We start from the raw sequence: 12,129 nt of genomic DNA on the forward strand, positions 1-12,129 counted from the left end.
GCTCATGGGGCTCAGGCTACAGGGCTGTTCAATTGTGGTGTAGACGTTTGGGCTTGGGCTTCAGGCCAGCTGTGAGACCCTCCCCCCTCATGGGGTCCCAGAGCCCAGGCTCGGGCTGGAGCCTGCATGTCTACACTGCAATTAAACAGCCGCATAGCCCAAGCCCCGCGAGTCCGCGGCAGCTGACACGGGCCAGCCGCGGGGGGTTAACTGCAGGGTAGACAGACCCTTAGAAAGCAGCCAGCCGCCAGTGCATCCGGTTTGTCGTTCAGAGGGCAGTGCCCACATTGTCCTTGATTGCGTTTATTTCACGCTGGTGACCCTGGATCACAGCACTGGCATTGGAGAGAGGAGCGACAGCAGGAGATGAGGGACAGTAGTTGCCTGTGGTTGGAAGCCCTGCCTGGGATATTAGTATCACCCCATCCAGGGAGCAGGATTTACCTCTATCCCAGGGCCTGGTACGAAGCCCACTGAAGTCCAGTGGGGTGAGTAACTGAGTTTTCAGTTTTGTGGCCGAACCAGAAAAGAAGAAAAAAGTTTCAGGTCGACTCAAGACAAAGATTTTTTTTGAAATTTTCAGCGAAATGAAAAGCTCGAGAACATTTTGTTTTGGGTGCAACTGACCATTCTGTTCAACCCAAAATGAAAAGTTTCCTAGCGTTTTCAAGGTTTTTTTTTTTTTTTTTTTTTGTAAACCGTTCAAATAATTCATAAAATTGGGGTAAAATTCAAAATGAAAAATCGCTGTGAATCGAAAAGTGAAAACCTATCAATCAGCTTTGGGAATTGGTTTTTTGTTTGTTTGTTTTTGTTTCTGAAACAACTCGAGGAATTCAGCACAAATGTGTGAGCTGTTTCAGGTGACCGGAGTCTGCCTTTGTGGGCGAGAAGAAAGTTTCAGAGGAAAACTTTCACCCAGCTCTACAGAGAAGTCAATGGGGAGGGATTGCATTGACTCCAGTGGGCTGTGGATCAGGCTCCCAGTCCCAAGTGGTTCATCAGCCTGCATTTAAAAGTCTCTAGTGATGTGGACGGGTGTTTCCTAATGGGGGAAAAACAGGAGCGAGCCCCCCCCTTGCAGCCATTGCTACTGCCCAGCGGACAGACAGACAGCTGCCAGACTGAGCAGGAGCCGGCTCAGTGCTAGGATCAGAGATGCCCAAGTGTTTTAACAGGCAGAGCTGCCATAGTAACTGATTTGTCTCTACCATGACAACAGAGGATCAGGGAACTGATACTTTGGGATTTAGCTGGGCTGTACCTTACCCATTACTGTGTGCCCATCTCTAAAAATCCCATAGGAACGGGACCATTTTCTATTGAACTCTACCACATTTTGGACCATCCTAAAGATTGTAATAGAGTATTCTAACCCTGCCACAGAATCCCATCCGGGAGCTTAAAAAGGAAGCTCGAGAGGAGCCCATTCTCTATTAATTTGTGTAGATTTTTAGAATAATTTCTGTGGAACTTTACTAAATGTTTCTAGAACCCTATTGGATTAATCCCATATCAATTCTCTAGGACCGCTCCATAGGGGTATGTGTGAGATCTTTAGATCCTGGCATAGGTCTAGAGCCCAGCTGCTCGTCCCCTTCAGTCTTACCAATTGGGTTGCTTTGGCTGATGTTTTCTTTTCAAGGCTATCTCTGGAAGGGGAATGGCAGCTTTGTTACGAGAGGCCCTCCCAGGAGTCCTGTCCTGCAGTGTCTCTAACAGCCCAAATCACGGAGTTTTATTTCTCCACCTGCTTTTAGTGGAGAAGATCGTTGGTCCCCGGGATTTACTTGTCAGCGAACAAAGTTACAGCTCTTTGAGGCTGACCTGGACTCCCGCCACGGGGAAGGTGATGGAATACCATGTCCTCCTGAATTCACTTTCTGCTACTGGGCAGCTTATTTCTGAGGACCAGCGGCAGGTAGACCTCCTCCCTTCCTCCCGTGGTCTGCATTTGGCACATGGAATGCTTGTCATCCCCTGATTTTCAGAGCCTCTGAGTGTGATGGCTGCTATCTTGGCCAGTGTACCAGGGCAGGACAGGTTGCCAACTTTCTGACCGAACAAAACCGAACACCCTTACCCCGCCCCTCCTCCGAGGCCCCACCCCGCTCACTCCATCCCCCCTCCCTCTGTTGCTCACTGTCCCCCTCACTCACTCACTCGCTCATTTTCACCAGGCTTGGGGAGTATTGGGGAGGGTCCCTTTCTGACCAGGTGTTCGGTTGAAAACTGGACTCCTGGCAACCCTGCCTGGGCAGCTGGAGGTTCCAAGGCTCCCCACAGTGGCTCAGGCTCCCTGGGCAGCTCTTACCATGGCCCAGCTCTAGCTTCCAGTCTTCTACCTGGGTGGGGTAGAACGTGAGAACAGTCCACTTTCTTGTAACACTCTTGCCCTTCTGTTTCAAGTCCTTGGGGCATAGGGGCAGTACAGAGCATGCTACCGGCACGTCGCCAGTAAACAATAGTAATCTCTTATCTCATTGGACCAGATGCTGCCACCCCAACTCACAATGAGCGGTATTCTACATAGCATCAGATTTCAGGGGGCCTACTCACAAAGTAAGGGACTTCTCAGGGTACGAGTAGCAGATTCTGGCCCAGCATTCAGTGTTACCTTGAGAGTTGTTATTATTTACACTACAGTAGCCCCAACCGAGATGCGGGCCCCATTGCGCTAGGAGCTGTACAAGCACATAGCAAGAGACAGACTGCTCTGGAGAGTTTTCCTATCCAAATAAAACTCAGAAATAAATAAGCCTATTTTTCAGCCTACATTTTTTGCTTACCGATTTCATCCCCTTGCCTCAGATCCAAAGGCCTTTGATAATGGAAAGTCTCCCACTGACTTGAGGACGCGGCCTTGGATCAAACCAGATTCTCCTTTGTAATGGCTTCCCCTTCATGGTGTTTACACTCTTGGCTGTAAGTGTAAAGAGGGAAAATCCCCTTCCGACGCCCAGCCAAATCAAAGGGACTATATCCTGCTGTCAAAATGCTTGAACTCCTGGTTGGCATTCTAGCACCGTCCTTCCTCATCTGCATGGCTCGTTGTGTAGCTCATCAGAGCTGGAGCCTGCTTCGCCTGACAGTGACCGGCTAAGCGCCTCTCTTCTCTTGTCTGTGACAGATTGTTTTGGATGGCAAAAAAAGCACCGTGCTGGTGTCCGATCTGAAGCCCGACACAAACTATTTCTTCACGGTCCTGGCAGTCTACGCGGACGCCCTCGGGGAGTCAACGGCCGTCAAAGGGAAGACGAGTGAGTGTGTCCTTTGGAAACTGTTCCCCTTGTTATTTATTTGTTGACATGTCCAGAAGCCAGGCTGGAAAGTATGTGTGTTGGGTGCAGCCTTGGAAGCATCCGATACTGTCTGGTTTAGTGAATCATGGTATCTAATTTATCAGTGATGGTGTCCAATTTAGTATAATTTCCAAGTGCCTGAGAATGGGGGAGCTTGCTTAGGCCATGGCTCTGCATGTTGCTTTGTGCATTGGGCCCATGGGGCTTAGCACCAGTACAGAGGTCTGCTTGTGGGAGCAGGATCAGGGACTTAATTATTTCATGGAAATCTGTCATGCTGCAGGTCGTCCTGCAATAATCCATAGCAAGAATGGAATTCACCCCAGTGCAGAGAATGGGCACAAGGCCTATGCATGGCTTTGTGTTCCCCAGAAGCTCTGTTTTGAGGGTTGCAGTGGATTTAGGTCGTGTCATGGCGGGGTACTGGCTGTCTGCACGCAGGGGTGAATTTTGCCCAAGGAGAACACCATGTTGCACGATTAAGTTCCTGAAGTCGGGAAGTGACCTAAGTGAAGGTCACTCATGCCCCTGCTCGAGGAGCTGATCTGTGCATTGGGCTGGTCCTCTACACAGTGGTGACTTTCACCCAGTCACCTGAGTCCCTGAATCTTGCTCTGGATCATCAGATTGCCAAGACAGCAGCTTCCTGTGGGGCTCTACTTCAGACATATTTTAAATCATTTTATCGGGATTTCCTCTGTACTCTAACAAGCGATGTTGAACCTTTCTGCTGTTACATTACTGCCTTCCGTTAAGAGACAGTTTCCCAGTGTCAGAAATACAGGCCAAATTCAGGCCAGGTGCCACACCAGCAAGGCTCCTGTTTACTCTGGGTCTGGATTTGGCTGACTGTGTGAGTCTTGAACCAGGTGTTGCTGCACGGCAGGTGTGTTAAGGCATTGCACCAGTTCAGCTCCTCTGTTTTGTGTGAAGTGTCTAGTCTGCTTTTCCTGAGGGACCTACTTTTTTGAGTGGTGTCTGTCTTCTTGAGGGAGGATCTCAGACAGGATTAAATAAATAATGAGTCTTAGATTCATAGACTCATAGACTTTAAGGCCAGAGGGGACCATCACGATCATCTAGTCTGACCTCCTGCAGGTTGCAGGCCACAGAACCTCACCTACCCGCCCCTGTAATAGACCCCTAACCTCTGGCTGAATTACTGAAGCCCTCAGATCATGGTTTAAAGCCTTCAAGTTATAGAAAATCCACCATTTACACTAGTTTAAACCTGCAAGTTACCCAAGCTGCAGAGGAAGGCGGAAAACGCTCTGGGCTTCTGCCAATCTGACCCAGGGGAAAATTCCTTCCCAATTCCAAATCTGGTGATCAGTCAGACCCTGAGCATCTGGGCAAGACCCACCAGGCAGATACCTGGGAACAAATACTCTGTAGCAAGTCAGAGCCCTCCCCATCTGCTAGTGTCTTGATAATGTTTTCTTACATACACTTACCAAGAATAAGATGGAATGTTTTGGTGGGAAAAGTAAAGTCACCTGATATATCTTCTGATCCCCACTAGTGTAACCCTTCTGCCTGTCAGAGTTGGCAGCAACAAGGGCCGGGTTCAGTACCTAGGGGTTCCATTCCAATAACACAATGCAAAACCGGCTCAAGCCCCCACCCAGTGACCTGGGACAAATATATACCACCCCCGCTGGGCGCCTCCAAGAGGCAATACTTCCTCTCTCGCAAGCAACATAGTCAGAGTGTAACAAAAAGCCTTTTAATAACAGAGAAACAATGTGGCATTATGTTGGGGAAACACCACCAACAGGAGTCATAACACAACCCATGAGCAAAAAAATCCACGCCAAGCAAATTGGGGCATGTCCTTTCCCTTTAGTTCTTGAGTCCAGCAACCCCGAATCACCCAAAGTCCCAAAAGTCCAACGACCCCAAAAGTCTCTGTCTATGGTCGGGGAGCCCCAGAGTTCAAAAGTTTACCTGCAGAGTTTTACCTCCCAACCTGGGTGGAGATTGGAGGGGGGGTTAAGGGGCACCTTACGTGGTCCAAAGCTGATGGACCCCACCTCTCCATGGGGCCCTGCTCTGCCAGCCACCCCATGGGCTCCACCAGCCGCTCCGCTCGCCGTCCTGCAAACTGCTCCACTCCACCAGCCACTCTGCTCACCGTTGCACATCGTATAACTGCTCCACCATACATCTTCAGGCTCCCCCACCACTTAACACAACACTCAGTGATTTCACCTTGTAGTAGGGGAGCCTCAGTGCTGGTGCACCATTAGCCCAAAGTGAATTCCGCTCAGTAGCCTGTAACTAGACTCCTAATGGAATCAAAATTAGCTCTGATATTCCACAGTGGAGAGAGGAGGAAGTGCAATTAGCAGGTAAGACCCTCACCAAGGGGCCCATGCCACCAAGTATTAATACCTATCCCCAACCTCTCTCCATTCACAGAGTTTTGGAACCCATGTCCCTTGCCTAGCGAGTGCTACTTAGTTGATGGCGAGTCCCTCCATCATAACAAAAGGCCAAGAGCAGTTCCACTGTCCTCGATTCCCATAATCAGGGTAATAACAATTTATTCTTCCTGCCCCAATAACAGAGACACTGGGGGTCCCACAGCAGCCAAAGTGACCATTTGGGCAGCTACGGCCTCATTCTAGGCGGGGTGGGTGTGCCTATGCAAATGAGATCGGCCCCTGAAGTTCTTTTCCACAACTTGCCACGCCTCCCCACTAGGTGTCAGGGTGGAGCCCATCCTGACTCTGCTTACCCTAGTGAGCCGGAGGCAGGAGTTGTAGCTCTGGCCGCTGTGGCTGGTTGGATCAGTACAGAGCCACGTGAGTAGGAGTGAGCAAGATTCAGTGCATGTCCCCATTGCAGCGTTGCCCCGCCTCCAAGCAAACGCTACCCTCAGTAGAGTCCGTGGCAATGCCGTGAGAGTAGAGATCCTCGAGAGTTCCCAGCTCTGTACTAAGCAGTGGTGCATTGTGGGTGATCCTGAAACACTCTCATGCTGCAACATTCACTTTGTACAGCTGCCAGTGACCCTGCAAGGTATGAGAGGGCAGGAAGCAAGGAACTAGGGATGTTAGTGAGGGGATGGAAGGGAGCATGGGGGATCTGATTCTGTGAGGGGAGTGTCTGTTCCCCGCTGTGTCCCTTCACCCTTGGAGAACACGGGAGTTTCTCTTCTTTGTAGGGGGTCTTTGCTGTGGGGCAGCCTTGACCCTTAACCTCTGGGTCCCTTTTGTGTCTTAAAGCGCCCATACCTCCAGTGACCAATTTCCGGGTCATCGAAGAAGGACTCTTTAGCCTCAAGGTAGCCTGGACTCCTCCCCTAGGGAAGCTTGAAGGCTACAAGATCTACATGCCCAGATGTAAGTTGTGATCTGCTAGGTTTTCACACCAGTGTCAGGTATTTTCATGTAAGTCCTGATGCTTGGGAAAAGCAACTTCCCCACTTCCAGAGCTCTGTCCTCTGAGGCCTTGCCCGGGCATCGCAATGCAGTGGGGATCACATTGCATCGCTGATGTAGCTGTGTCACCCTGGGGCAACGCGGCGTTGGCCTCCCCCCGGTGAGTTTGGAGCCTCTTGTAGAAAGCGGGGTAGTCCCATCAAGACAGGGGCTTTCCATTGCAAACCCAGATGGTGCAATTCTGGGGCTAATTCTCTGATGCTGACAGTAGACTGGCAAATATGCCACGCTCCTCTGTCCACAGGTGTCACTCACCAGGGTGTCCTATTTGCTTCTGGCCCCTACAGCAAACAGACCCGGGATGACCTATGAGCAGATTCTGGGCGGAAAAGTCACCTCTCACGTGCTTGGCAACTTGCAGGAGGATAAAGAATATACTGTCAGTATCTATGCTGTGTACCGCCAGGGCTCGAGCCAACCGGTGTCCGCTACAGGGAGAACATGTAAGAGGTTTGATCGCTGAGGTGGCATTCTTAATTGCACTGGAAATCGGGCTCATGCCTGCTCTCCTTTGCACTCTTGCTCCTGCTCTGATGCTTGCCCCTGTGCACATGGATGCTTTTCTTTGCATGCTTGCTGTCATGCCTGTCCCTGTGCACATGTCTGGTCTTCTTTGCACACTTGCTTCTGCTCTCACGCTTGCCGCTGTGCACATGGATGCTTTTCTTTGTATGCTTATGCTGCTGCCATGCCTGTCTCTGTGCACACATATGGTCTTCTTTTCATGCTCGCTTCTGCTCTCACGCCTGCCCCTCTGCTTATGCATGCTCACACATGCTCATACACACTCTACCCCTATTCTTGTGCTTTCACGCACACTCAGACCTGCTTCCATCTGTTCCCGTGCCCCTGATACACACTCTACCCCTATTCTTGTGCTCTCACGCACACTCAGATCTGCTTCCATCTGTCCCTGTGCCCCTGCACACTTTCCCCTGCATGCTCAACCCTGCTCCCATCCCCCATTCTTGCTCACATTCCCCGACACGTCACACTGGGAGATTTCTCTCAACAGTTCAGCCTCCGCTCCAAACCCATTCCATTTAATAAAGGCTCAGTCAGACTCTCCTCTCACTGTCTGAAGTCAAGGGAAGCAGCAGGTGTTCGATGTTTTTGACGTCCAGCACTTGTTTAGCTGCCTTAATATGGACTTAAGAGCCTAACTTTAGGAACCGTTTTTTAAAAACTCTTGGCCTTAGGGGTTACTTGAACCATCAACTCCACTCCTCAGCAGTGACCTGTTCTTGATGTTTCAGAGAAAGCCCCACCCCCTTCACTGCCTATAACTCCAAGCCCATCCTCCGAGCTAGGTGGGAAATGGTTTTCCCATCCTGGAAAATGTTTTGAGATTTCTAAAATGTTTCCTGTCCCAAATCACTAGATGAGGGGCTCAGACATGGATCTAGAAGAGGGAAGCTGGCCGTGCTGTGGATAAAGAGAACGCCTCTCGTTCACTATAGCTAGTTGCTGTCTGGGCTCCATGGCCCCGCCCTTCATCTGAGGGGGCAGGTCTATTGTTCATTTAGGCTCCACCCACCCACCCAGAATTGAAATTTCACGAGCACTCAATTAAATTGTTCCGGATCTTTCATTTCATGGAGGTCGTTGTGATTTATGCAGAGATTGACCCCAGTTGAGAGTCTGGCCTAGTACTTAAAACAAGTAGCCTTCCCTTCTGCCCCCTCCCTTCATTTATCCACTCACCCTGTGTGCCTTGCTCTCTCTTTAAGCCCTGGGCCTGCTCCCTGCCTGCAAATCTGTTGGCATCCGAGCACTCTGTGTAAATCAAACCAGATTGGCGCATCAGTGGTGCGGGCCAGAAAAAGCGACCGTGACAGCTCGCGCAGCTGGCGTCCCTGCAGCTTGGGCTCAGAGTGACTGTTCCTGATGAGCGGCCACAGCCTTTTACTAGATGCATTAAAACCGACAGGCTATGAAGGAACTCTTCAAAATCTCTCTCCCCTCTGGCTAATGTAGGCGGGAAGCAGCCCACGGTTCCCACAGGGGTGCATGGGTTGTAATGTAGCTTCTCTGAAATGTCTGTTTCCTTTAACCCTTCCAGTGAAGCTCCTGCCAGTGAAAAGCATCTTGCTCCAGAATGAGACAACTGACACCATCCAGGCCAGGTGGACCTCAGTTAGGGGAGCATCAGGATACAGGCTCACCTGGGTGTCGGCAGGTACAGTCTCCAGGAACCAGAGGAGTGTGTCATTGTCATGATGTTCTGTTAGCAGCTTGCATCATTATTGAATCTGCTTTTGCTTTTGTCATCACCCTTGTTTAGCAGCACCAGGGTGCATGTTCCCACCCAAGCTTCCCACAATGAGATTAGAGACAGACCTGGTCGAAATCCTGACCCTAAACACCTGGGATTTGAATCCAGATCTGAGATTTGCACAGGGGTCTTTTCTCTGACCCTGGATTCAAACACCCTTTATGCTGTTGTTAGGGAAGTGTTAGAAATCTAGATGTTCTTCTTTTATTTTTGCCCCGCAGGAAGGATGGTTTGGTGGTTAAAACAAAAAACAGGGAGTCAGGACACTTGCATTCTCTTCCTGCCCTATGACCAGCTTCCCGGGTTGACCTAGGGCAAGTAACTTCTCCTCCGGGTGCCTCAACTTCCCAAGTTGTAAAATAGGGATAACACCCACTGTACAGGGGTGATTTAGTTGGGGTTGGTCCTGCTTTGAGCAAGGGGTTGGACTTGATGACCTCCTGAGGTCCCTTCCAACCCTGATATTCTATGATTCATTCAATGGTATCTCTGAAGCACTTTGAGATCCTCAGGAAGGAAGGTGCTTTAGGGCAGTGGTTCTTAATCAGGGGTCCAGGGGCCCCTGGGAGGCCATGAGAAGGTTTCAGGGGAGCTGTGAAGCAGGGCCAGTGTTAGACTCACTGGGGCCCAGGGCAGAAAACCGAAGCCCCACTGTATGGGGCTGAAGCCTGGGGCCCTGAGCCCCACCACCCGGGGTTGAAGCCGAAGCTTGAGCAAGTTAGCTTTGCGGGGGGTCCTGTCAATTGCCCTGCTGGCTACCCCCTAATGCTGGCCCTGGCTTTTATATGCAGAAAGCCAGTTGTGTGGGACAGCTGTGATGTGGAGTTTTTGTAGCATGTTGGGAGACTCGGAAAGAAAAAGCTTGAGAACCCTTGACCAAGGAGAGGGTGAAGTACCACCATTCCTGCTACTGTGTAATAAACTAGTAGTGAATGGATTTCCAAAGTGCGAATAAACACTCCAAATTGCAGAGATTTAGCCAGTCCTCTCCTTTGGCTTTGGATCGTTTGGCTGGAAATCAGGAAAGCAGGCACTTGTGGGTCAGGGACAGTCTTTTTTGTTCTGCGTTTGTACAGTGCCAAGCACTATGGGGCCCAGACCCATGACGGGGAATACAAATCATAATAATTTCTTTTCCTTCTGGACTTGTTCCTTAAGAACAGGTTCTCGTGTGGTATTTCAGCCCTCGCAGAAATGCAGCAAAAGGTGTGTGTCTGTGTCTCTGTGTGTATTCCTCAGTTTTTTTTAAATCTCAGGACTCCTGGGTCTTATTCCCGCTGATGCACTATGCGACTGTGGGCAAGTTACTTTACCTCTCAGTGCCTCCCTGTTCCCCATAGGGACCGAATGGCTACGCAGCAGTTCTGCGGAAAAGGACCTAGGGGTGACAGTGGACGAGAAGCTGGATATGAGTCAGCAGTGTGCCCTTGTTGCCAAGAAGGCCAATGGCATTTTGGGATGTATAAGTAGGGGCATAGCGAGCAGATCGAGGGACGTGATTGTTCCCCTCTATTCGACATTGGTGAGGCCTCATCTGGAGTACTGTGTCCAGTTTTGGGCCCCACACTACAAGAAGGATGTGGATAAATTGGAGAGAGTCCAGCGAAGGGCAACAAAAATGATTAGGGGACTGGAACACATGAGTTATGAGGAGAGGCTGAGGGAGCTGGGATTGTTTAGCCTGCAGAAGAGAAGAATGAGGGGGGATTTGATAGCTGCTTTCAACTACCTGAAAGGGGGTTCCAAAGAGGATGGCTCTAGACTGTTCTCAATGGTAGCAGATGACAGAACGAGGAGTAATGGTCTCAAGTTGCAGTGGGGGAGGTTTAGATTGGATATTAGGAAAAACTTTTTCACTAAGAGGGTGGTGAAACACTGGAATGCGTTACCTAGGGAGGTGGTAGAATCTCCTTCCTTAGAGGTTTTTAAGGTCAGGCTTGACAAAGCCCTGGCTGGGATGATTTAACTGGGAATTGGTCCTGCTTCGAGCAGGGGGTTGGACTAGATGACCTTCTGGGGTCCCTTCCAACCCTGATATTCTATGATTCTACAACTGGGGAGAAGGCTAGATGAACTGGCCAGTGTGTATGTGTCACTACTGCCCTCTGCTGGATGGAATCAGAAACGTTCTACTCTGTGTCATAGGCCCTGCATCACAGTCCTAGCTAGAGGGCTATTTGTGTGTGTGTGTGTGTGTGTGTGTGTGTGTGTGTGCGTCCATCGTATCCATTGTCCGTAATCAAATCCAACACCCGCAAATTTCCCTGACACACAACTTTGTAGCGGACGCCCAGAAGGGAACGGGACCATTGGGTGTTGTCGTTGTAACTCCTACATATTCGCCCCTTTTGTGATTAATACAACAGGGGTCATTTTCCCACCCCGCTTCTAGAACGCTGGTTTGAGGGATAATTCTACACTGCAATGTACATCCCAGGAATGTGTTTCCCTGGATGGGGCTGATTGTTCTTTCCCATCTTCCAAGACAGAGAATAGAGTAAAATAGCCGCTCATGCGGACGGTGTGTTGGCAGAACAAGGATACGACTGACACAGACAGGAAAATGAGGACATGGCACCCCCTAGTGGCTGAACTAAGAATAGCCACCGTTGGCTTTACGCATGCAAGAAGAATGAAAGATGCAGTAACTTTTAAGAGTAGCAGCCGTGTTAGTCTGTATTCGCAAAAAGAAAATTTGTACTTGTGACACCTTAGAGACTAACCAATTTATTTGAGCATAAGCTTTCGTGAGCTACAGCTCACTTCATAGGATGCATTCAGTGGAAAATACAGTGGGGAGATTTATATACATAGAGAACATGAAACAATGGGTGTTACCATACACACTGTAACGAGAGTGATCACTTCAGGTGAGATATTACCAGCAGGAGAGCGGGGGGGGGGGAACGGACGACCCTTTTGTAGTGATAATCAAGGTGGGCCATTTCCAGCAGTTGACAAGAACATCTGAGGAACCATAGTGGGGGAGGGGAGAATAAACATGGGGAAATAGTTTTACTTTGTGTAATGACCCATCCACTCCCAGTCTTTATTCAAGCCTAATTTAATGGTGTCCAGTTTGCAAATTAATTCCAATTCAGCAGTC

At 49.8% G+C, this 12,129-nt stretch overlaps 1 protein-coding gene across 1 annotated transcript in view; it reads left to right on the forward strand.

Moving 5' to 3' along the window:
* The window catches only part of LOC140910910 (collagen alpha-1(XII) chain-like), a 46,074-nt gene that overhangs the window by 10,517 nt on the left and 23,428 nt on the right, over window positions 1-12,129 (forward strand). The window contains exons 6-10 of the mRNA XM_073343085.1: window positions 1,761-1,921; window positions 3,131-3,260; window positions 6,533-6,649; window positions 7,036-7,191; window positions 8,811-8,927. Coding sequence (XP_073199186.1) covers window positions 1,761-1,921; window positions 3,131-3,260; window positions 6,533-6,649; window positions 7,036-7,191; window positions 8,811-8,927 — 681 coding nt within the window. The remainder of the gene's footprint in view (window positions 1-1,760; window positions 1,922-3,130; window positions 3,261-6,532; window positions 6,650-7,035; window positions 7,192-8,810; window positions 8,928-12,129) is intronic.

Source organism: Lepidochelys kempii, chromosome 1, assembly GCF_965140265.1.
Source record: "Lepidochelys kempii isolate rLepKem1 chromosome 1, rLepKem1.hap2, whole genome shotgun sequence".
In the NCBI taxonomy this organism is placed as follows: Eukaryota; Metazoa; Chordata; order Testudines; family Cheloniidae; genus Lepidochelys; species Lepidochelys kempii.